We start from the raw sequence: 26,420 nt of genomic DNA, 5'->3' as shown, positions 1-26,420 counted from the left end.
AGTTATGGCCCATGTGTGGCCCTTGTCTGGAATCCAGACCTGGTCCACACTAGGACCGTAATTCATTGCGGTATGTGGGCCAAGCAAAAGCTGGTTGTGTGGGCCGGAGCTGGACCAGAGAAAAATTGTTATGTGGGCCAATGGTGTTAAATAGGGTTGAGTTCAGAATTCTATAACAGAATTCTTCCACACACTACCAACCCATGCAAATCTTATATCCATGGATCTAGTTTTGTGGAGCTGCAGTAGCTGTGAGAGATAGACCAAACCTTACCTCCACATCATTTCACTCATGCTTTAACAACATTTTACTCATGCTTTAACATTTTCCAATAATTCAGTCTTGCAAATGAAGTGTTTCTGCGTAATCACCTCAGCGTGAAGAATGAAATGTGCAACACCTTGTTGTCTTTGTCTCATTAGTATGCGTAACAGCTGTCGGATAAAGGCACTACTACTTCACTCAACTCTGCTGCAATTTGTCCGATAAAGCAGCCCAAACAAACCCAAGCTCGCCTGAGCAATCTTGCCCCGACTCGCAATTTCCAGGAGGAGGAAACGTGTGCACAGTAATGAGTTCGGATCAAAGACGCGGTTTGTCCAAGCCCCCTTACCACGCGGGTGCTTTGCAGAGGAAATAATTGCGCTAACTGTAGTTGTTATGTGTGCCTTGAGGTGCTGAAGCAAACAGATGGACTTTTTGTAGACATTTGCAAGCTCTTCCCTGGAGAACTTCGGCGTCCTCAACGCTCACACATATGCACCTGCAAACAATGTACGATTGCACAATAAGAAGAATCTCCAATCTTCAGGGTTCAGATGAGTTTATCTACGCTGAAATGAACTCCAGGTGTTTCTCTTTTTTGCGTCTCTCTTTTTCTTGTTATAGCTCGATTTAAATTTATGAAATTAAACTCAATATGACTATATATACAGTGGTGTGAAAAAGTGTTTGCCCCTTCCTGGTTTCTTATTTTATTGGATGTTTGTCCCACTTTAATGCATTCACCTCGGTGTGTGTGTGTGTGTGTGTGTGTGTGTGTGTGTGTGTGTGTGTGTGTGTGTGTGTGTGTGTGTGTGTGTATGAATGTTTGTCTTTGAAGATCAGCAAACTATTGGGTTAATTACTGATACAATATTCTACATATTAAGATTGACAATAACAAGGGGATTGTGTGTGTGTGTGTGTGTGTGTGTGTGTGTGTGTGTGTGTGTGTGTGTGTGTGTGTGTGTGTGTGTGTGTGTGTGAGTGTGTGAGTGTGTTGTATATGCAACATACAGATCCATGACGTCTCTAGATATCCGAGACAAGTGTGAGTGGTGCCTGAATGATGCAATGAGCCACTGGGATGATTTAATCATCTTCTGCAGTGTTTTCTTTTCCAGTGAAATCTTCACCGCAGGACGGAAGACAGGATTGTCTTTGTTTCTATCTGCAGTACAGCATCCCTCAGCTTCATGGTTCATTATGGTCCAAAAAATACAAAAGTGGACCCAGGATGGTACCTGGCAACCTAAGCCCTGTGTGCTCCCGTGTGTAAAATCAAGGATATTATCGAAAGGATGTAATAAAGCCAAGTGTACCTTCAGCACTCCACGTATTAAAGACGTATTAAAGCACCAGGTAATTTAAGAGTGAACTTCATTAAATTGTCTGAAGCCATGCTTCAGTCAGCTGTTTATGCCTCACCATGAAGAACTCTGAGAAATCTTTAAAGACTTTTGGATACAGTTGCATCAGTAGACAGTGTATATTAGTCTCAATGAGAGCTTTTTTTGTGTCATATTCAGTTACATTACTTACCTAATATATACACTTTCTCAAAGTTTGCTTCTTCTTCTTCTTCTTTCGGATTCTCCCATTAAGGGTCACCACAGCGGATCATCCGTCTCCATACCCCCATCCTCTACATCCTCGGCCTCTTTCAAACCAACTACCTATATGATTTCCCTCACCACATCCATAAACCACTTTCTCAAAGCATGCATTAAATAAACTATATTGTGGTAATTAGAAACTATTCAATTTGGCCCATTTTTGACAGCAATAAAAAGACCCCAAATGTCATTCTTTTAGCCTAAACTTTGATGACTTTTATTAAAGTGACTTAAAATACACAAAAATGAAAATATTTGTAAAATATTACCCTTTTCTACAGGTGCTACAATTTTTCAGAGAACCGTATCTTTTCAAGGTTTGGATTTTAGATTCACCAGAGTATGTTAAATCAAAGAAACTGGTAGTAATCTTGAAACTTCGTATGTGTGTATTTTATATGGAACAGTGGTGACATGGGGGTTCAAAGGGGAGCTTGAATCTGTCCCAAGAACTGCCTTTGTTCCAACCACATTTGAGATGTTTTTATCCAAAAACGAGTGGTGCAAAACTCTGAAACATTTATTAAGGATTCATAATCCACTTATTAATGCCAGAAAGGCTATTTATACATTTTAAAAGATCTGTAGTTCATAATTCAGTATAAACACTTATTACGAGGGTCGATTTTGATGCATGGAATAGAGAAGGCATGGAACATGAACAGTATGTAAAGGTTAAGTCAATTCAAGACTTGGGCCTTTGTATTTATCACAGTTTCCTACCTAGACAGCCTGTATTATTTATTTTTCTCATCATCTCTTCTTTGTCCATTTCCCGTCTTTCAGCGGCTATAAAAGAACTGAAGCTGACAGAGCTCAAGATGGCCCGGATAAGATAAAGTGCTCCAAGTCTTCATGTTAAGATCACCATTTGAAAATTCACACATGGTTTTGTATCCATTGTCTGTGTTCTCAGTCTGCCAGTCGATAACCGTGGTGAGGATTAAGTTACTGCAATCTGATCCTGGATCAAGACCTTCTCTTGAATCACGAGCCGCATTAAATAGGCTGGCAGATGGGAAGCATGTAAGAAAAAGAGTGGCGGATAAGAGGCTTTATTCGATTTACGTCATGATCACCCTTCATCCTAGGGCTTTTGGAGACAAGAGGAGGTCAGGACGCAACTTTCGAATGGGTTCACACTGTTTGTTTGCTTTTTATTAATCCAAGTCTACACACATTCACTACATAAGTTACAACCTGGACCAAAAAATTTACTTGATTGGGATTACGTCTTGGATATATCACTAAATATCCCATCATTTTAACATTGGGGTTATTTCCAAAAACAAAAAAAAAATCATTACAGTTTTTGCCAACAGAGTCTAAAAAGCTTCAATGTGTGGTCCAAAAGTGGGGTGTTCATCATTGTGAAGATACCTCCAGTTCCTTTTCCTTCGCACTGGACGGCTTCTTTCACACTGTCATGGTTGTTCTAACATTTTCTTTCCATTTATGTATATCCAAGTGTAAAGAAGAAACTTTCTTTGACTGAACCTGGTGAAAAATTCAAGGCATTTATTCCAGCAAACCTGAGCAAAACAGTTACCACCTACTGTACATATACAAATTTGGTTTCCTTTGTTGTATTTTGATTCCTACTCTTTTATTGCGAGATGAAAACGATGCCAAAAGATACAAAACTTAATTTTTTAGCTACTGTATGTGGCATTGTGGCATTTAATCATGGGTAATCCAGTTTCAGGAAACTGACAAAGATCTTCCAAAGCGTATGAACCTTTTCTGAAACCGTTAGTCATCAAGATCAGGACGTTGGTTTTGGATTATTTAATAGTAAAACATGTCACGTGACCTTACTTTGAGACACCTAACTTAATTGTGCAAGCAAAACTAGAGAATATCGAATTGAATGTAGACCATAGTGCATGACCCCTAAAATCAAAATAAAGCAAACTGGACAATTACATAAGTTTACACTAGTTCTTCCATGGTTCTTTGGAGTTTTAATAGTTTTATTACCTCCCAAAATGATTCCACTTGGAAACCCTCAACATCAAGCACTTGAAATTTCCCTCACCAGAGCAAAACAAGAACCTATAAGAACCTCTAAATGTGTATTCTCAGTGTCAAGATAGCATTAAGAGGACACCAAACTACAATTCCCAACATCCACTACATACCACATGTTATTAAGCACTCACACTGTTCCTTGTTTCATCCTGATTGGCAACACTATTTAAGTTCTGGATTCTGTGCATCTCATTGTCATGGTTTTGTCCATGTTTAACGTATTCCTAGCAGTTTTAGTGTCACGCGACTAATTCCTAACTTGCAAATCTGACACTATTACATGATAATATTTGTTGATCAAATATCATTTGTTATATAATAAAACCCTAGTATGTTCTTCAAGGGGTTCTGTAGATGGCTTACTGTACTTGTTTTTAATAGGGTTATAATTCTACATAGGATTCCATTAAAAACACAAAATGGTTCCACAGAACTTCATCATCTGGATTCTTGGGTTGTTAAAATTTCCCAGCTTTTCAATAGGGTTCTAGTTGGGTTTGGGAAACACACTGTAATCATGTTGAGAGAAAGTTCCTCATCTGAAACTCCAACTTTGATACTTTCTCTTCTTTTACGCTCCCATAGTTTCGTTCCAATGACTCATACTGAAGACTTATCGACATGGTGGACCAGGCTGATGTAGAAGCCGTCAATGTCACCAGCACAAATTCTCTTTTTTTTTTTATCTCCACAGCCACATCATACAGTGCCTCCATGACTGTAAAATCCCACAATGACTTTTTTGGGTCCTTTTAACATCTCAATTGCATATTGTGGTTCAAGTGGCTTTGAAAAAACAGTCCAGCCGAATGACCAAATGTAGATCATCGATGAAGGTGTGTCCCACAGAATAAACTGTGGGACAGAGCAAAGAATCTAAATCCTTTTTAACTTTTTATGCTCATTTCTATCGTTCCATTCTCAACCCACTAATCAGATCAGTGTGATGTCAGGAATCCACTTTACTTTCTCCTGAGTGTAAAACAAAATGTTATAAGAAAGCAATATAATCAATAAACTGTGGTGTGCTTTAATTCTTTTTTTTCAGTGTCTGAGATTGGACCGTATTACAGTTAAAAATCATTTTACTGAGTATTGCACTCCCTAGCGCACTTAATCCAGGGTATGAAGAGTCAAAATCGAATGCAGTCCCATAGAAATTGATGCATATCTGTGATCTCAGGCTGTACTCAATAAATATTTTTGTTCGCTCTTTTTCTTGTCTTGCATCTGTGCTAGCACTGGTGCCCTCTCTGGACTGGAGGGCACCTTACAGGCCTTGTAAATGATAACGAAGAGGAGAAGGAGGAGGACAGCAAGCACTGTGTTGCACACGATGGCCACCACTGCTGCTGAAGAAAGGCCGCTTCTCACTTCTATCTCCATTATGTTTTTTCCCAAATGATCTCAGTTTCTCACAGTGAACATTTGCATTCCCATGTTGGTGTTGATTTATTCAAGGAAGTCATCAACTATCAGATCATCTACTGAAGATGAAGGAGCTTCACTGATCATGAAGACCCTTGTTCTTAGTTTCAGGTTCTTTCTGTAAGATTCAGTCTGAACTTTGGTTCACACCTGAAAAACACAGGAACACGTTTAGTAAAACATTCATGCGCCGTCTCATTGGATTGAACAGGAATAATAATGTACCAAAGACTCTCTTGGAATTGTAATCCAGTACATTGACTGTAACATATAATCAAATGGCTCAGTTGAGTTTCATTTTTATTACATTAAAAAACATTATAAACAGAACCACAACTTTAAGACTAAATGCATTACAAGTGTGTATGTGTATGTTTGTCCTTGGAGACAGTAAAATGATCTCAGATCATCTTAAATCTTAGATCATCAAGATGAATTATTTAATGTTTACCATACAGAAGATAAACAGAAAACAGCCAGTATGGTACAAAATGTTGACATTCTTCGAACCAAATAATAATTGTTAGCTTTTTGGGGTTATAGGCTATGCTTCCTTTAGAGGGATTAGCATGCACAGAGGCCACACCCCTTTATTGAGACAATGTACAGGGACTAACAGGCATAGAGGCCATGCCTCCTACACTGGAACTGAACTTTTACAGAAACCACACCCACTTAACTGGGACTGAATGTCACAGAGGCCATGCCTCCTACATTGGGACTGAATGGCAGAGAGGCCACGTCTCATACATTGGGAATGAATGTCACAGATGCCACGCCTCCCACATTGGGACTAAATATCACAGAGACCACACCTTCTGCATTAGGGCCTCCTTTAATAGATCAGTCACAGACTTCACACCTTATTTAATTGGCCATGCCTCCTACACTGGAGCACTGGAACATCACATAAACCACACCTACTAAACTGGGATTGAATGTCAGAGGCCATGCCTCCCACATTAAGATTCACAGGACCCTGAAACTTTTTCCAGCTGGCCAACTTGCGCCTGATATTGTTATGCATCTTTCAAAAATGCCCCTAAATCAATGTAAATGCACAGTTGTAAATAAAATAACAAAAAAAATGTAAAATAGCAAAACTCATCAGGCATCTGAAATTCCCACGTCTTCTTTGCTGAGACTGACTGGGGACTGGTGACGGCTTCAAAAGTAACTTGCGGTATTTTATAAAATTCCACATCGGAAAAGTGGCGCACGATAAACAAATTGTCAATGTTCTCAAATACAATATGTTGTATAGCTTGCTGCCACAATCGCTTTCTGTGCGTTACTATTAAAACGATGCGGCATCTGTTTTCGCTGTATGCAACGTCGGCTAAATTCCTTGACGAGTTTTTAATGGGGTGCAGAAGCGAAACATTACAATAATTGGAGCCGATGGTTGTTCCGTTCATAACCGTTTCTCATAAAGCCTCCGCTGACAATCATTTGGTGAGCAACTGGGAATGCAGATACACTTAAACCGCCATTAAACACTCGTTATGCAGCTGGGTGCTAAAATTTGTCCTTGGCAAGGTAAACTAAAGCTGTGGCTCAATGAAGACGGATGGACTTTTGATACACCGAATCCATTTTTCGCTGCAGGTTCATGTTTGCGTCGAGGAAAATTTCCCCCACACTGCTTACGAGCCTAAAATAAGATTCAATCACAGACTTCGCGTCGGGTCTCGGGGCAATTCCGCTCTCGCCCCCGCGCCAATTTCGAGTGCTGCATTGTTATTATCGAGTCTGGAATGAGATGAGGCAGGAGGAAGATTGAGCATGGTCACTCTTTCTCACACACACACAGCAATGAGTTCAGACTCGGAGATGAAAAAGATAAAGTGAGCTGTATAACCATAGTGTCATTTTGGTGTGATGACAATCTGGGCAAAATGGAGCCAGATTGGGGGAAAGAAAACAGTGTGTCATATCTACTTGGTGTTTATTCAGCGAAGAGTTTTTATTGATTTTATTGTAGTCATGATAACTTCTACAATTATTAAAGTATGACTCATGAACAATAATTCCAGGAAGGCTGGCGTTCTGAATAAAATATGGCATTTACTAAGTCAACATGTTCAATCAGAGGAGAAAACTCTTTCAGCCGGTGGTGTGGGTTTGGCTTTCTGATGTGAGTCAAGTGAATTTTAGAATTAAAAAAATTTGAATTTCAGTTTCTCATAGATAACAGGAACTAACGTGTTTGTATAAAACACTTCGGGACATGCGGCTAATATAAAATAACCAACCTTCCAACTACCTGGTTGACGATTATTTTCCTTCTTCCTGATTCCATCATGCAATTTTGTAACAGGAAATTACAATTCTGTAACAGGAAATTGGAAACTGGAACCCTCTACAAGCGTCCAATCACGTCGGCATTTTCATGTCCTTCAGTTGTACGATCAGAGCACATGCTAGTCAGAGCTCTCAACTAGCATCTGTAGCAAACTGCACAAGTTCAAACCTATTCGTGTGGATTGAATAGCTTTTTTTTTTCATTCCACAATGGCTGACAGAGGAGTAGAAATCGATTGGGTCGCAGATACAATTACAAGGACATTTAGAAAATTGACTTTTCCGGAAAAGCTAGACTTGAGATCTTAAGGAAAGGTCGGCCAGAACAGTTGAAAAAAGTTGTTAAGCTTTTTCATGAATCATTTATACATATATATATTACTTTTGCTTTCCTGTTAAAACACACAATTCGCCTTCATTTCAAATCCCCAGGAAAACCTGGGAAGAAAGAAAGACTATCACAGTTCTGTATCGCATTTGAGACCAGTAAAAGCCTCTTTCTTTCCTAAACATTTCAACAATTTGTCCGCTATAGTCTGTCCTGATTATGTCTAAGAGCTCTTCTCTGTTCGGATGATGGCATGACAGTGAAAGTATGGTATCTGATTACAAACTGAACGGATTTCTGTTTTTTTTCTTCAGCACATCGATATTTGTTAACCTCAGGATTGAGAAACCTCCGGATCAAAACCAGTTTTCCAGAATTCTGCTTCAGTGGTTTTCAATGGAGTTTCCAAGTCCGTCTCAGATCCCAATAATCTGTAAGTTTACTATTATATTTTTCATGCAAAAAAACATAAATTAAAATTTTTTGCTAAATTTGATTGTACAACTGTCCATACTTATATTTTAAAACAAAGTAGCATGCATTTTTTAACTGAAAAAATAAATCCGTATATATATATATTTTTAGATTGTCTTTGCGTGAGCTTAACGATTGTGGCGTAACAATCCAAGACTTGTGTCCCTCACTGGGGGCTTTGTGCTGCTTGCAGTTGCTCATGACTGCGGATTTGAATACTAAACAGGATGAACCGATATACAGTGAACACATTCACAAGTGCTGAATGGACTCCTCCAGGATTTGTCCCAAATGTCCCACTATTCTTACTTAGGGTTTCGCTGTTTGACAGAGAACTGATGAAAACAGTGGCTTGAGAAAGCCTTAGCTTCTACAAACTGTGCTCTGACCAATATGCCTTAGATATGTGCCATGAAATCAGCATGAGCTTAGATGTTTTTCATTCGCGAGTTGTCTTGTGTGTTAGTGCATGACCCAACATGAATAGTCAAAAAGGTTTCTGTGGAAAAAACTGCGCAAACCCTCCCGAATAAACCCAATAGTTAGTAGGGGCTAAGTAACCTCAAATAAGTAGAACATCTAAGGAAAAGACAATGATATTCTAGAATGAATCGTCGAGCTAATTATTTGGCACACCAAAACCTACCTGAGTGATTTATGCTTCTCTCTCTATCTTCTCTCTCCAGCAATGAGATGTATGTTCTCATGAGCCAAAAAACAAGTGGAGAGCTTGCTATCAAATGTTCTACTCTGCTTTGACACAGTGTGTGTTTTTACTCTTCTGTAGAGCATCTTGGAATCGTTACATTATGTTACTGAGAAATTGACAACCTAAAGACTTGGCAGAAAACCCACTAATCTACTGGACTGACACGGAAAGATTATCTAATCTGAACTCCTCAGATCAGGAATATAAACAATTCTACATATTTCTTGTTTAAATTTTTCTTTCATAGCTGCTCTGAGAGAAAAAGTGATCATCCCATTGAGCCAACCAGTCCGATTTTATAAGCCTTGCTTTCACACTACTGGATTTTGTTCTCCCAGTCACACGTTCTCAGATAAACTCTCGAATACTGAAGAAACCTAAATAGTCCCAAAGGACTCATTGGGGACAAGCAGAAACACTTGGGACATTTTGTCACATTCCTAAACCAGGAATCTTTCCTTTATATTTACTACTGTAGTAGCTCAAAGGCTTTTGGTTACCAACTTTTTGGCACCAACTCTTTCTGATCCAGGGGTAACTGCATCATGGCTGACCCTAGACTTGGACCTTAGACAGGTAATGTGTAGTATCTATGTCAATTTTGCTTCATCACATTTATATACACAGCATGACATTCATTAACCTCAAGATCGAGAAACTTCAGGATCAAAACCTGTTTTTGTAAAATTCTGCTCTATTGGGTTTCCAAGACCACCTCCCATCACATCTATAGTAACTAGAGATCGACTGTTACCGATAACTAGGTTGGATCGTACTTGGCGATAACTGATTAATCAAGCAATAATTTTCAAAACTAAAATAGTACCGAACTTTATTATGAAAATGTGATAAATGAAATAAATATAAATATGTATTAATTATATTAGGAAATATCGAGGAAAATTCAAGACATGCATTTAAACTACAACAAAAAGAAAATCTCCAAATAAATAAATAAAAAAAAAAAACATCCCAAATGAATTCAAAAAACACTTCAAATAACTCTCGTACTGTATAACGCATCCCGGAAAAACTATCAGTGCCGATTAATCGACAAAACCGGTGAATCGGTCGACCTCTAACAGTATGTGAAAACTATTATACTATTTTACCAGTAATCTCTCTTATTTATAATTATCATTTAAAAAAGTATATATATATATATATCTTTGGGATCCACCTTTTGCTGTGGATGGACAGTGTAAATGTCTGCACAACTTTGATTTTTCTTTCCCTCACGTCAGTCCAGTCGATAATCTTTCCTCGATTCTGTACTTTTACACCTAAGATCTGCTGCTGTATTCATAAACACTGTCCTGTATGCATCCCAGGATTTTCTTCACAATCTGTTCAGTATTCTTTGTCTTTCCTCATCACTCATCATGCATTGATTTAGTCAGATTTACATCATCATTTATTATCCACTGCCACGATGAGTTTCTCCACTCAGGATGCTTTTTTCCCCTTACCTCCGTCTTGCTTATAAATGATCTGAATATGCATCTGGTTTTTTTTCCCATCAGAGATCCTTCAAGCTCAATATTTATTATAAATGCATTTTGAGGTTACACACAGGACACATTAGGGGCCTAAAACTAATCATAATGCATCTAAAACACACACAAACACAAAAAGTATTACCAAAGGGATTTGTTTTCTCTAAATAAGTTTTTAAAAGGAAAAAAATACATTATGCACTGACCCGCTTCTTCTCAGGGTCTTCTCCGGATCCTGAGTAACGGTAGGGGCTCAAAGTCCAAAGCGCGCACCAGCACAGTGATCAGTGTGTTGTGTGTGCGTGCGTGTGGACAATAGGCGTGCGGTCCGACAGAGGGCGTGGCTTCAGCAGGAGGCGTGGCTTCAACCATGACATTTCTTATTACACAAAAAAAAGCCTTAAAGTGAAAAACAAAGTGCGCGCGGGTGTGGAGGCTCTCGAGCGCGCGAGGAAGAGGAGACAATGCGCGTCTGCGGGAGCGCGCGCGGCAAAGAGGTTCCCACCTTACACATGCAGAGGGGGGAGGGGAGAGGACACACACACACACACACACACACACAGCGCAAGACAGGAGAAAGAGTTTGAAAAAGAAAAATAAGATAGAAAGATAGAAAGATAGATAGATAGATAGATAGATAGATAGATAGATAGATAGATAGATAGATAGATAGATAGATAGATAGATAGATAGATAGATAGATAGATAGATAGATAGATAGATAGATAGATAGATAGATGTGTGAAGTTTTCTTTTCATCCATACTCTAATCTATAGAATATACATCTCCAAAATATCTTCATTAACATTAGTCTCAGTGCAAAACATGAAAAATCTATCTATTTGTCTTCTGATGGAACGGCTTCTTTATGTGTCCTGATAAAGTTTCGCAGTCATCGTATCATATTCATTCATCATCACGGCTCATAAAGAGAAGCTTTAAAAATATCACTGCGATTTTTCACCAGCTGCTTATAGCCTACACTTTATGAGTGTGTATAACTAACACACACACACACACACACACACACACACACACACACACACACACACACACACACACACACACACGGTCGGTATATGACTGCTTTATTGCTTCAGATACGAATACTTTGCTACATGGAAAAATTATGAAGGTGAGGAGGCATGGGATGCAGTTCCAATTCATCCCAAAGGTGTTGGATGGGGTTCAAAGCTCTGTAGAAGGCCAATCAAGATCTTCCACGCACTTCCATCCCATGTAAAGCTTATCTTCATGGAGGTTTGTGCACTTTGACATGCTGGAACAGGTTTTGGTCTCCTATTTAAAGGGTAGTGAAAAAGACGTTGTATACAATTTGTGGTAAAAAAATCATGGGTGGAAAGTCGTGTCCCAATACTTTTCAGTGTTCGTTTTTTTCAGAAGAAATAAATTTGTGTCATTTCTGATAATGATGGCCTCACAAATTGTGTCAGGACATATGACATTCCCCAAACAGGTGGCTCCCACAGAAGTTTGGTTAGCACTCAATGCTAAGTGCAGTTATATAGTCATTGTTTTGTTTGTTCTGGGTCTTTTCTTAGCAATTGAACAACACATCTGAGTAAAATGTTGCCGTTCCCTATCGTTTTACCCCGTTTCCGTGTAGCAACAAGGTTCTCAGAGCTTTCAGGTGTCGATTTTAAAATGAGAAACGATTTTACAGTGGCATTGTCGTGCTGGAACAGGTTCGGGTCTCCTAATTTCATGCCACCGCATCCAAAATCAAAAATTGCGTGCCAACAAATTTGCAAGAAACGCATATGGATCGAAAAGTCAGTTGTCTCAATACTTGTCTAAATATAGTGTATGTGAAAGAAAAATACACAATATATTCGGTTCACACGATCAACAACGTCCTTTAATATTGATCATACTTCTCGTTAGGAAGCTGGATGCTAACTAGCATGCTTGAATGATAGCAATGAAACAAAACTGTGACAGGAATAAAACTGTTATAATGTTATTTCCTAAAAAGACAGCTTGTGTCAACATTTATTCACCAGAATGCTACCATTAGATCCAAAATCTTGCAATTTATTGTGATGCAATTGGGATAAAGCGTTTTTGTAAGTCCCGATTTTTGGTTTTCTGAGCAAATATGTAAAAAAGCCAGGTTTTTGGCCAACAACAAACCTGTAGGTAATCTAGCATGCATGCAGAGGTGACTCACTGCTTTAAAACCCCTCCACAGTTCGAATTTCAAATAAAATTCCACTCAGTGTGTGTCTTTCTGATGCAGCAGGTTCCCGTCTGATCCTGCTTCCTGCTGCTGACTGAGGACAAATCAAACCTGCTCCTCAGGATGGAAAAACATATGCCTGACCTTGAGGAGAGCAAATATTTATAATCTGGCTTGGACTGGAAACAAGTTCCCCAATCGTTTTGGCACTGGTTCTAATGCCTACCGGTGGGCAGGATCGCTGTCAGAATGCAGGTGTTTGGAAAAACTGTTCATTTTCTCATGAACTGGGTGGAAAACATGTTCTCAAACATCTGTGTGACTTTGTGATCTATATTTACAGTCAACAACTGATCTGAAGATATTCAGTATGACAGGTTTATAAATATCATGAATGTGTGTGTGTGTGTGTTATGTGTGTGTGTGTGTATGTGTGTGTGTGTGTGTGTGTGTGTGTGTGTGTATGTGGGTGTAAGGCAAATTGGACAAAGGAGACTTATGGATTAGCGCAAGATCATTTATTGATGTGAGTTCACCGCCTCAGTTATCAATCATAACCTGAAACCAAAGACAAAAAAAACCCCAATGTATTCAATTGCTAATAATAGCTGAATTTTTTTGGGGAAAATACATAAGCATAGCCATTTTACAAGATAGAATTTATCAGCTAATATCTTTATTAGTCTCATTCATAAAAAATCTAAGAAAATCGAACATATAAAGTATTACTGTTTTAGTTTTACACTTAAACAAATGAACCCTATATTAAGATATATCACAACAAAAAAATCTATATTGTGTGCAGTGGTGAAAAAATATATGAGAAGTTTATAAGCATTTACAGCATACTCTTTATGTACACTGCTGGTCAAATGTTTCTGAACTATGTACTTACCACTGGCAATCCAAAAAATAATTAAAGCTACAAATGTATAAGATGTGTTCCATTAGATCTAATAGTTAAAGTAGTAACAATAGTATGAATAATAAAACTACAGAAGGAGCAGGAGTAGCAGTTTTAGTAGTAGAGATAGTATTAATAGTAACAGTAGTAATATATTGAACAGTTGAAGGAAGTAATAGAAGTACAGTGGAACCACGGAGCTCGCGGCCTCAGCGCTCGCGACCTTGCATGCTCGCGACTTTCATTCCGACTGGCGACTCTCATTCAGATCGGCTCGTGAGCAACCGCGAGCTGCTCAAAACGCTAGTTTTCTAACATTTCTAATCAAGGTTTATCTCATTAAAATTGTCTAATAATTAAGTGTTATGGAGTGAAATAGTGTTATTTACTCATTTAAATCGATTTTGTATAGTGTTCTTTGGGTTTTTACTGGGTTGGAAGGGGCGTATCAAAAGGTCGCGAAAATTCGGAAAATTACGAGGGTCCACTGTAACAGTAATAGTGTAAACACTAATAGTAAACGTATTAGTAGTAGTAGTAGTGATAGCAGCGGTAGATTAGTGCTATTAGTAGTAATAGAAGTAGTAGTTATACTACTACTACTACTATAGTAGGTAGAACTAATAGTTGCAGTAGTAGTAATAAAAATATTAAGAATAGTAGAATTAGTAGTGGTACTAGTGTTAACACCAGTGGCAGTAGAGTAGTGCTATTAATAGTAAAAGATGTAGTAGTAAACTTATGGTTGCAGTAAAAGCAATATTAGTAGTATTAGTAGTATTATTTGCAGATATTGTATTAATATCGGTAGTAGGTCGAAGAGCGAATGTACAATATACACTAAACAATATAACACTAAATTGTTATATTGACCGCTAAATAACACTATATTGTTCACAAACCGAAGTTTAATTTACGATATATATGCTCTCTCCACGAAGGCTGAGGCGAGACTGGGAAGATCCTTTCCCTCGCTTCACGTGGGTCGGGTTAAAAAAAGGTCGATAAGCGGGCATTTAGTCATTCAGCGGGCGCAAATTTCGGTCGAAAAACTGTACGCTAAGCGAAAAGGTCGATGTCCGAGCTGGTCGATAAGAGGGGTACCACTGTAGTAGTAATACATATCTATTCTATCTATACATGTATCTATTAATAGTAGTAGTGTGAACAATAATAAATAAAGTAATAGTAGCAGTAGTACTAGTGTGAACACTAAGAGTCAAAAGTAGTAGAAGAAGTAATTGTAGCAGTAGTGTAGTTAGTATTAGTAGTAAAGCACTAATAATAGTAGTAGTAGATAAAGGTTGTAGTAGAAGTATTAATAGTAGTAGTGTGAACGCTAAGAGTTAAAAGTAGTAAAGCACTACTAATAGTAGTAGAAGTCACAGTAGTAGTATTAATAGCTGTTGTAGTTGTAGTAATGTGAAGGCTAGTAGTTAAAGTAGTTTTAGTAGTAATAGTAGTAACTGTAGCAGTAGAGTAGTGGCATTAGTAGTAGAAGAAGTATTTAACTAATAGTTGTTTTAATAGTAGTAGTAGTAGTAGTGCCAGTATTACTAGTTATAGTAATTGTAGTCATAGTATTAGTAATAGTAGTATTAGTAAAGCAGTTAATAGTATATGGTCATGAGATTGCAGTTTGTTCAGTCACCTGGTTGATCCAGTCATTGTAGCCAGACACACGGGTGAAGACTGTGGGTTTCTTCTCGTAGTTGCAGCCAAGGCCTGAGACGAAGCTGGCGATGCCATGCACTTCCCACACATTCTGTGCGTTCTTACAGTTGAGAGGACCGCCAGAGTCTCCCTGCAGCACAGAGAGCTTCAATATCAGCTAGATGGATGACCAATCTTGCATCTGCTGCTACTAACTTTTGATTTGAGGTAAAACTTCAGTAAAGCAGATAATTGCATGACTGAACATCCAGGAATTGAAAACACTAAATAAAGATATTTGCTAAGTGGCAAAGAATATCCTCATAAAACAGCAAATATTGGTGCATTAGATTAAATTAATGCCTGGCAGAGAATCAGATGAGCAGATACCAAGCAATTATTGATGCAATCTCATTTATGGTTATGTTGTTAAAGGGACCACAACTACAAAGGTTTCATTTGGGAAATGAAACAGCACTTATATCACAATATCACGGCTGAAAAAGAGCCAAATTAGCAAATCAAGTTACTATATAGTCCTGTGTGGATGTGTTTTAATGGATAGTGGCTTCATATGAAACATTTTTATGGAAACTCACACACTGACTTTGATGTTAATGCTTACTGACAGCAGAGTGACCAAAAATATAAAGTGCTGTCACTCACGTTGCAGCCAGCGACGATGCCGTCACCACCGGAGCACAGCAGGGTGTCTCTCAGTGCAGGACCCCACCAGTCGGGTTTGGAGCAGGTGGCATGGTCAACGACGGGCATCAGAGCCTGCTGCAGCCTATCAGCAATGGGACCTCCAGCTGGAACAGTATAACTCCGTCTGAACATCTATTCAAGTGGTCGACAAATCACTGTAGATTGATGACAAGACTTACTGGAGAGTCTTCCCCAGCCGGTGATGTAGCAGGGGTAGTTGTTGGGCAGGATGGTACCAGCAGGAGGCAGGCAGGTCAACTGGACAGTGTCACTCAGGGTCACATGTTCAGTGAGTTTAATCAGAGCAACATCAAACCTGAATTCACAATCGCATTCATGAGCAACGACAGTGATTTCACTGGTATTTAGACTGATGATACTCCTAGCAGGAGGACAACCAAACTATGTCTTCTCACCCGAGAGCTACAAAGATGGGGTTCCACCTCTCGTGAACGACGATCTTCTCAGGAGTCATGGCTTTGGATCCAGCCTCCTCTTCGAGCAGGTTGTATTTTCCCACATACACACGGTAAGTGTTCTGTTTGCTGCGAGACACAAAGACTTTTAGCATCGTTTCTTCTGGACAAGCTGGCGCTGTCTTGCAGATTTACACAATATATAACCTCACATTTACACAATATATGAGCTTACTGGATTGTGTTTAAAAACAAATAGACCATCGTACTTGATACAATGAGCAGCAGTCATCACCCAGTTGGTGGCGATCAGAGAGCCTCCGCAAGTGTGTCTCCACTCGTCTCCTCGCAGGTACTGCAGAGAGATCTGTGAAGAAAAACATGTCTTGTCAGAACCAGACAACAGAAAAGACAGAAATACAAAGAAAAGAAGGAAGGATTACCTGCCAGGGCCAGCTGTGAGGAATGGCGTCAACTCCATTGACCACACGGGTGGTGAGGGGCTCAATTGGGGGAACGCCGCACCCCAAAGCTAAAGCATTTATACAATATTCAGATCATGGCATGTGGTAAAATTTTATTTTCATCGTGAAAAATACAATGACAGAAATTGGATTGTCTCGCGACATTTATACGAAGCAAATAAAAAAAACTTCATGATCCTCGCGTGAACACCTGTCCAGATGTTGTGGCTGCTTACCGCCAGCGATGAGCACCGATGCCAAAACGAACGGGAGCATGTTGACGTGATTCTGCTGACACACGCACCACCAAGTCGAATTATAAAGCCATCCTTTCACCGTTAAGCCACGCCCCGTTTATAAAAATGAGCAAATTTGACAATCACCCATTGGCCAAACGGGGATAAAATGAGCAAGTAAGGTCATGTCAGGATTTATGCAGCTGGTTTCCAGAAATGTAGTCTCACGGCCTTCACGCTTTTACACACACACACACATGCTAGTTTTCGTATCTTTGTGAGGACCTTCCATTAACACATAATTATCCCCAGAAACCAAAAAAACAACAAAATGAAAAAACCTCTTTAACAACTATTTATAAAAAAATAGATATAAATCGAAATAAATAAATAAAATAAAAATCACATTACATGATCTTCAATGGTTGCTGTTTCATTTTTAACCTAATTTTGAACAGTTTTTTTCCCCCAGAAAGCCATTGCAGCAGTGGAGGGCCATTAGGGTCAGCAAGGGCTTCTCCAGTGGCCTAAACCCTCAGAATTAGCGTCTTATGTTTGAATGTATTTTTGTTTATGAATATGTATTAAATTATTCCCAATAGTCCGTAGCATATCTCTCAGCTGCACCGGCAGAGTTTCTAACCAATCAGATTTTAGCACTCACTTTACGTACTGCCATAAGGCCAGTGCTGTGAGCATTTTTTTTATTATAAACTGTATGTTGCTTGGGTCTGTTGCTCTAATGAATCAGACTGCAATTTGGCCAACCCCAAGGCCCTCTCACAGGCGTCAGAACACGTCTGCATTTTTACTGCAAAACTCAAACGGAAGAAGAAATTTATTATATTGCAGGTCCACTTACAAGGACTTTTACAGGATGGACATTTCCAGACAATCAATTTATACTTCTGCGTTTTTCTTTCCTGTAATCGTAATGCACTGAAAAAAATGCACAGAAAACCAGGGGTCATTTTATGAGGTGAATATTGATGCTATTAATGTATGTGGTCGATGCAGTTGTGGCTCCAGTGAAAGGAGACGTGTTGAATTGTGTTCACTGGGTTTCTTGCTTTAGTAATACCAATCATTCTCGCTGTATGAGATTCCTGTCTGTGATGCGGCGCTCTGTTATACCATGTAACCCATACTATGATGTTGATGGTTTTTATAGCCATATTGATGGTATTGAGAGGTGGATTGATTTAGGTAGGACACTACTGAAGGCCAAGGTGTGAAATGCACGGCCCACAACTGGATTCCAATGTATTATCTGTGGTAAAGCGGGTCAACACATGGCGCTTTTCTCATGCCATGTACGCATTTGTATCTAGTTACCTAAAATAGAATATTGCGTATTAGACCAGATAACTAACCTCCTATGGCTATTGAATGTGTGGCCCAATAAAAAAACTAAACTATAAAACTGAACTAAGGGAAAATCTATATCTAAGAGTTTTTTTTTTTTTTTTCTAGGGAAATAGAATAGTTTCTAAAAAAAAATTATATTTAGCAAAGGTGTGATTCTTTGCAGAAGGAAAAATAATCTTTATCGAGCTGTCAATAAAAACGTGCTTTCAATGGGGGTTTATTTTTAAGGGATCTCATTAATATATGCACTATATGGACAAAACTATTGTGACAACTGACTTTCCAGCCACACATGCTTCTACTTTAAACTGTTCCTAATATTCACCCGATTTCTGTGGACATCTTGGTTACAAATCCTACGGCTATATGTCTTCCTTTTATTTGATTACATTTCTTCTGATTTTGCTTGGATTATTTAATTATGTTCACGCTCTCGGTTTTACTGTCGCTGCCTTGATTTACAAATTCAAATTTTCAACAAATAATTTTCCTCCAGTGGAGGAAAATTATTTTTTCCTCCACTGGAGATTCAAATACACTGTGGCTGCATTGACTACAAAAAAGAAAATTCAACTGAAAGCAGCAATGACACTTTTTTTGAGGATGGGTAATGGACAGAAGGTATACTTTTGGCATGCCAAATCATATCCACTTTTCTCTGCATTCACACTAAAACTGTCTCAGGCACACCAGCTAAGCTTCTTATCGTTAGATTTTTCACGCCGAGGTGGATTTGTGTATTACGCTTTCCTCACATACTGCCTGATTTAGGGTGAGAGAAGTTTTTTAACCTCTTGCCCATGTTGTAAATTGTGTTTTGGTTGGTATTGGTACCCTGAAGAGTTGCTTTGTATCTTTCATACCTTTGTTATACCATAATTGACATTTTAAATCATGTAAGATTCATAAGGCACCATAATTAAATGTAAAAAAAAACAAAAAAACACTATTTAATACTCTGTTTTACTGAGTGTGGTGAGGAAATAAGTTTTAATGTCTTTATAAAGTGTAACAAACATCCAGAACGGAAAAAAATCCGTGACGGTACTGTATACATTTCAAAGTAAAGCGTTAGAAAGATCCCAATGTATCACAAGTTCAATAACTACTGTTGTGTGAAGAAAGGCAGGAAGTGTCTGCCCTCTTGAGGTCATATTGAGAAAAACACCACAAACATCTAGGTTTTGAAGAACCTGGTTTTAAAATGTCAGTCGGCTGAAGGAGAAGGAATCTGGTAATAGTTCCTACTACCATATTTACTATGGGGTTCCTCAAAGACTATGGACTTCCTTTCTTCTTTATTTTATTATAGAGCACATATCCATCACATATACTGCATATTTACACATCTACAACTTTTTTTTCTACAGCAAACCTAACTGGAGATGGGTTTCCTTCTTTACCTGTGAGCTACAATTCAAAGTATCATACTTTTTTTTAAAGTAGCATCTTCAGTCACCTCAAGACTCGTTATATTGGTTTGTTGTGAATTAGTTGTGAACTTGTGGATTTAACCATGGACGATTTTTTCATCCATAATACTGTTACAGAAAGACATACAAACTAGAGGTTAAATAATTAATCAGCACCGATAATTGATTGCTGAAACTATAGGCAAAAGTCCACAGATAGTTTTTCCGGTTTGCGTCTGAGAAAGAATGCTATCATTTTACAGTACGAGAGCGGCATCTAGAGGCGAATCAATGACACCACGTGCTGTTTGTGGGCTTACATTATGATGCCAAGAGGAGCTTGATGCTTAATGCTTTCTTCATTATAATTTGAGGCTTTTTAACTGGACCATGTTATACTTGTTTGCAGTTCTATAAGACAGGACCCCTGTTTCATAAGTAAAAAAAAAAAAACATTTTTTAGTTATTTGCAGTTATTTTTTGTTGGAATGCATGTCTTTTATTATTGCTCAATATTTATCAATATAATTATTATATTCAAATGTATTTCATTTAGTAAATGTTCGTGATTTATTTTTGATCAATCTTTTTTGTAATCCTTTTTTTAAAAGACTATCGATTAATTAATTGGTTATCGTAAAGTACGATCCAATTGAGCTAAAATTCAGTATCGGTTGAACTCTAATACAAACCTGTGAATTTTGTCAACAAAACATACTTGAGGTTAAAATCAATAAAACATTTTGAATGAGAAATTATTCATTTTTTTTATTATTACACATCTGTACATTGTTACAAAGTGCAGTATTACATTGTAGAATGCTATAATCAGTGCTGACTGAAAAACAATGGCACAGTGGCTTCGGTGCGTCACAAATCATCGTCACTGTCGAAATCCAAAATGTTCCACTAGACAAATATGTGCATCGGAAATCGGTATTAAAACAAATTAACACGGTTTCGTCCGCTTCACTACAAATGACTAGTTTGCAAATAACGCAAAAAAAAAAAAAAAGTTATGTTGGCGTAGTGATTGTGAATGTGTGTTTCAGTTTCTCAATATTGATCAAGATCTCATCGTGATATGTAACGTAACAGTCGAGTGCCTGCCCACCCCTTACCCCTCCCCGGGACATGAAGCTTTGGAACGTTAAAAATTTAAACAAAACTGATCTACTACAGTGTGTTTTAAAAATGCACACTGGTTTCATTAGTACTGACCTATAAAGCTCTGCTTTAACATTAAACCCTGAGACATCATTTGCGGACAGATGTGAGGTAGGCATTCCAGAACAAGGCGATCAGGTTGGCAAACAGCACCCGGAACTGCAGAGAGCGACAGAAAAAAATAAGAAACATACGTCAACCTCTTCCTCGATCATATATCATATGGATTGCTTGAGGACTGTAACGAATAAGCAAATTCTGGTAGGCAAATTATCAAAAGCCTGAGGGATCGATTCGACGTTATTGAAGACTTCGGCAGCAGAAAGCACCGCAATGTACTGCATGAACTGAAAAACATGAATACTAGGTAGTATCAAAATGTTTCTAGACTAGTTTTGTAACATGGCCAACAGATGGCAGCACAAGGCTGCATGCACTGTCACAGGGAGCACCGACCTTCATAGGTCAGTGTGCCAAAAGACATCATCCGTGCACATTGGGAGCTGTGTAACTGGTGATATTCTGACCATGTGCGTCACCATGCCACAATATTGTTTTTTATCTGCCATTGTTACCTGTTTTCTTGGTAGCAAAACTCATCAGCCAATCATGTGGCAACATCAGCATTAAGAGGAGAAAAATGATTAGTGTCAGTGAATGCCATGGCATGGTTCTTGGTTCCAGATTGAGTCTCAGAATATTTATATTTTGAAGTTATATTTAATAGTGTGAAAAAAACAAAACATCGAGATCGAGCTTTGACGGGAAGTCTACAACAATTCATAAGAACTCTGTTCAACTGTGACGAGTTGGAGAGTATCTCAACCCGCACTAGAGGTGGATGAGCTACAATGTCAGAAGACCACAACATGCTCCATTCACGTTCATTTGGCTGCTTTAAATTAGAGTCGTTATCTTTATGCACTTCTAACAGAACGCAGGACTGAAATATCACCTGAAAGTTCTTGAATAGCCTTGAATATCCAGAATAGTCCAAGAACATCTGACCTCCTCCTATATAGAATTTTCGTATCAGTCTTACCTGCACAGGCACATAGTTGATGTTGATGAACTGAAATGGCGTCCAGACTTTCCAGTTCATCTTGAGAGCAGGCCAGTATCTCGCTTTCAGCTTAGCCTGGAGGTCTGCATTGGTCTTCCCCTACATCGAGTTCACATTTGTAGAGACAAAATATGTATATATTTGCACTCAATTAGACGATACTAAAAGGCCTGGGATAAGGTAAGTTTACCTCCAAAGAGTTCATCACCACAAAGAAGAGCAGGAGGAAAGCGGGTGCGAAGACGAGTCGCTCCAGGAGGAGCCGTTTCAACGTGGAGAAGGGCGCTGAGGCTGGGAACATCAGCTCTAACAGCTGGTAGAAGTAATGGCTCAATGGACCTGTGATGACAAGCCTGAAAATATCCGATCAGGCAAGAGTTAAACACAGACACGGAAAACAATCTCGAAGTAAATTTCCTTTGTAATAACACATTTGAAAAACAGCCCATACTGAGCCTTCTGGCTTGAGAAGTTAAATGACACTATTAAAAGACTCATTACTAACTGATCCCATGTTGCTGCCTGATGACATACCCATAGACAGCAAAGCGGACGGGTCCATTAACGTCCACCTCTTTCCCGGACTGACCATCTTTCAGCTTTTTCTTGGCTTCTAGAGCTTGAGAAAGCAGGTTTCCAAGTGCGGATAGAACAGCACTGAAAAACACAACACACAAGCATAATCAATAATCCTTAAACAACTATGTCTTGTGATGGCACTGGCGATTTCTTGGTTGGAAATGTATTAGTAGCAACAAAATCTTTCTAGCTAATGCCATATTGGAACTAGACTCCGGTGCAACAGAAGTTGATGTGGCCTGACTTGACTTGAGGTGGCCTGACTTGACTTGACGTGGCCTGACTTGACTGGATTTGACTTGATGTGGCCTGACTTGACTTGATGTGGCCTGACTTGACTTGATTTGACTTGATGTGGCCTGACTTGACTTGATTTGACTTGATGTGGCCTGACTTGACTTGATTTGACTTGATGTGGCCTGACTTGACTTGATTTGACTTGACGTGGCCTGACTTGACTTGACTTGATGTGACTTGACGTGGCCTGACTTGACGTGGCCTGACTTCATGTGGCCTGACTTGACTTGATGTGGCCTGACTTGACTTGACTTGATTTGGCCTGACTTGTCTTGACTTGACTTGATGTGGCCTGACTTGACTTGACTTGATGTGGCCTGACTTGACTTGATGCGGCCTAACTTGACTTGACTTGACTTGATGTGGCCTGACTTGACTTGACTTGACATGATGTGGCCTGACTTGAGGTATCTAGATTACCATGCTAGAGAACAGATATTTTTTTGACTAGCTGGTGTCACGTAAACATGGCTTGGAGCTGGTAAATGTTGTTTAGGTGATGTTATTCCCTTTTACCAGCAGGCACGGTCTGAAGAAAAAAAACATTTTAAATGAATTTTGAAATAATTATGATGTTTGTAATATCTAATCTCTTTTAACTTCAAAGTTATTCCCTTAAGCCTAGTAGATAATATTTGCAAGTCCCTTATGGCAAAAATTAAAAAAGGCTTCTTTTAGACTGGTTTACATTTAGGAAACATTTGCTTTAAGAGAATCAAAGCTCAGTGGTGGAGATATTGACCTTCTGATTAAACGGTTGTGAGTTCAAATCCTAGCACTACCAAGCACCCACATCTGGGCCCCTGAACAAGGCCCTTAAACCATCAACTGTATAAATATGATGAATATAAGTCGTTCTTTATACAAGCATCCACAAAATGGCATGAATGCACATGATTTTTGTATAAATATAATAGTAAATAATTATCACGTCTGTTTGTTTTCCACTGGTGAGGTCGCATTCTGCTCTGGATCTTCTCCATGCACAAAAAAAGTAAAAGCAAACAAGCCAGGAGTGCAAAGATCTTCACATCTAAAAATGGTGGAAAAGTTATGCATTAACACATCCTGGTCAGCAGAGTGATGTAGTGTTACCACATATCAGCCTCAAATTTCTATAACTTGAAGAGCACATCTTGAAACCCTAGTCTGCTTTGAAATCCTTGTCTGGGGGAATAAAAGCTTTGCTGATGCAGTATAGCTACATTGTGACTTGTCGCTGTGCTCTGTCACTGTGTATGACCTAGGAAATGAACCCTCTCCTTACAGTAACAGGTTTTGGCTGTTGTTTACCTGCTTTTTGTCCTTCTACACAGCTCTTTCTGTTTCAGATAATTACCACTTTTCAACCTACATATGAAATGGATGATCATTTGCTCCAGATTGGTGTAAACGGTTGAACGTGAATATGATCCTACAATATCCCTTAGTTTCTGCAAGAGTACACAAGTTAGAATTATTAACAGGCAAATTATTTATTCTGTTCATTTACTTAAGCTTTTTTGAATCCATAAAAATATTCTCATTTTTACGGCACTTGTATTTCACCACTGATTAAACCAAAGCAATGGGGAGTAAAATGCTTAAAATTCAATATAAAATAACAAAACAAAAAACAAACAAAAAAAAAAACCCCTTCAAACTTTCGTTTTCCTGTTCTGTCTCCAGCTCTACAGCTCTACCTCTGCCATGTCAATCTCTATTCTATATAACTGTCAGTACACGCCTCGATCTCCGTAGTGTTGTGGTACTGAGAGAGAAATTGATCTACATATACAATATTGCTCACAAGATTATTCACTTTCTAAATAATAAATCTATACTGCATTTACTAATAATTATAGATTTTGTTTTAATCAGTTTTTACTGTTAAAAACGAAGCATTGCGATAGAAATGACAACTTGTATCCGATGCAATGCATATTTTAAATCAGTGATAATTGATTTGATTAAAATATGAAATTGAGATAATAAACTGACCTTGTAACAGATTTGGTAATAACAGGATATTTCTTCAACAAATGTAAATACTGCTGCAGTAGTCTGGTGAAGAAAGTCGGATCACGGACCAACACACTCTGCGTGGGCATTATAATAATAATTAATATTCTAATAATAATATATAAAAACTATTGTTTAATTGTTTCACTTTTGAACTCTGCTGTAATGTGGTTTAAACTGCTCTAATGCACAGCTAATGAAGGCTACGTGTGAGGCAAGAGTCAGGGTTGCCAGGTCTGCGTTCTAAAACTCAGCTTTAGACTTCAAATACACTTGAAGACCAGAAGTCCATTTGTGATGGTTTTCTCAACTGCTCCACAAACAAATGTATTCCGTGCTGTACCTCATAAAGTTTTTACTTCAGTTGAACAGAAACACTTTCCAGCCTCACAGTGCCCCTGTGAGGATGAGAAGGTCTGGGGTTCAGTTTGTGTTCCAGTTTAATCCAAAGGTGTTCAGTAAGGTTGAGGTCAGAGCTCTATAGCAGGCCATTCAACATCTTTCATACACTTCTAATCATAAAACTCGGTTTGGGTCTTCTGTTCAAGTGAAGAGAAAATTTAGTCTAAAGACAATTGTGTTTCTTAAAATTTTGTGGTGACAATTTGGCGAAGGAGCACATGTGCCCGAAAAAGTCAGGTGCTCCAATACTTTGGTCCATATACTGTATTTAAAATAAACATCAAATAATAAATAATCCACTGCACTATAAATATCAGCCATTGTTTATTTCCCCCTCTGGCGTATTAGTAGATAGTAGTGGCGCAACGGAGTTACGGATCAGATCATTTTTCATTCCGTTGTTGTTGACTGATTAACACGTCCCGTTCACTTGAATACGTGACTGCTCTGTGTAGTTACGAAATTGCTTCAAGAAGACAGAATAGTCATTCGTTCTGCGATGGCTATAATCATTTAATTAAGATTAACCTGCAGGTTAAAACATTAGCTAACTATGCCGAACTATGAGGCGCGACCCGTACGGATCACGGATTAACTGCGATCCTTTGCACCCCTAGTAGACAGATACTGATTTTCTGCTGATTTTGTTTTCTTGCAGGTTTTTGGAAGCACTGACAAAATAAAGTGCCTTCAAATATCTCTCATTCTCTGTTTATGAAACTAAGTAAATTTAATCAAGTTAAATTATTTTAAAAAATTTAAATCCACAAATAAATCTAAATTTAACGCAAAGACGCGGATCTGGCAACACACCGCAGATATGAAATCGCGCGGTAGACGTGTCTTAAAAGAAGTTCCTGGTCGTTAGCTGCGTTTTGATTGGTCGATTTGCGGTGTGCTT

The 26,420-nt window shown here is 38.5% G+C and overlaps 2 protein-coding genes across 4 annotated transcripts in view; both read right to left on the bottom strand.

The window, feature by feature from the left end:
* Positions 1 to 13,352: 13,352 nt before the first annotated feature.
* Positions 13,353 to 17,330, bottom strand: ela3l (elastase 3 like). The gene is made up of 8 exons (XM_083526446.1): positions 17,231 to 17,330; positions 16,974 to 17,062; positions 16,800 to 16,897; positions 16,531 to 16,659; positions 16,294 to 16,430; positions 16,073 to 16,218; positions 15,405 to 15,557; positions 13,353 to 13,407 (listed from the first exon to the last, which is right to left on the bottom strand). The coding sequence occupies exons 1-8, from the start codon at positions 17,268 to 17,270 to the stop codon at positions 13,390 to 13,392; spliced, it is 810 nt and encodes a 269-aa protein (XP_083382572.1). The 5' UTR covers positions 17,271 to 17,330; the 3' UTR covers positions 13,353 to 13,389.
* A 3,421-nt stretch (positions 17,331 to 20,751) lies between these two features.
* Positions 20,752 to 26,420, bottom strand: part of pxmp2 (peroxisomal membrane protein 2) — a 109,038-nt gene continuing 103,369 nt past the window's right edge. The window contains exons 1-6 of one of the 3 annotated variants that reach the window (XM_083526459.1): positions 25,097 to 25,314; positions 22,775 to 22,897; positions 22,431 to 22,593; positions 22,220 to 22,339; positions 21,232 to 21,336; positions 20,752 to 20,919 (exon numbers count right to left, since the gene is read on the bottom strand). In XM_083526459.1, the coding sequence (XP_083382585.1) occupies positions 21,268 to 21,336; positions 22,220 to 22,339; positions 22,431 to 22,593; positions 22,775 to 22,897; positions 25,097 to 25,206 (585 nt within the window). In that variant the 5' untranslated portion in view covers positions 25,207 to 25,314 and the 3' untranslated portion in view covers positions 20,752 to 20,919; positions 21,232 to 21,267. Of the gene's footprint in view, positions 21,337 to 22,219; positions 22,340 to 22,430; positions 22,594 to 22,774; positions 22,898 to 25,096; positions 25,315 to 26,420 lie in introns of those variants that run through there. The other 2 variants (XM_083526458.1, XM_083526457.1) reach the window with 2 other exon arrangements.

This window comes from Silurus aristotelis, assembly GCF_946808225.1.
Source record: "Silurus aristotelis genome assembly, chromosome: 23".
NCBI lineage: Eukaryota > Metazoa > Chordata > Actinopteri > Siluriformes > Siluridae > Silurus > Silurus aristotelis.
This window is presented reverse-complemented; position numbering and strand designations above follow the sequence as displayed.

Bases quoted from the DNA above. Each gene is read 5' to 3' on its own strand.
- ela3l (XM_083526446.1), bottom strand. From the start codon at position 17,270: ATGCTCCCGTTCGTTTTGGCATCGGTGCTCATCGCTGGCG. The intron at 16,431-16,530 runs GTGAGAAGACAT...TTGTGAATTCAG, and splicing joins CCCATCTTTGTAGCTCTCGG to GTTTGATGTTGCTCTGATTA. The intron at 16,219-16,293 runs GTAAGTCTTGTC...ATACTGTTCCAG, and splicing joins CGGCTGGGGAAGACTCTCCA to CTGGAGGTCCCATTGCTGAT.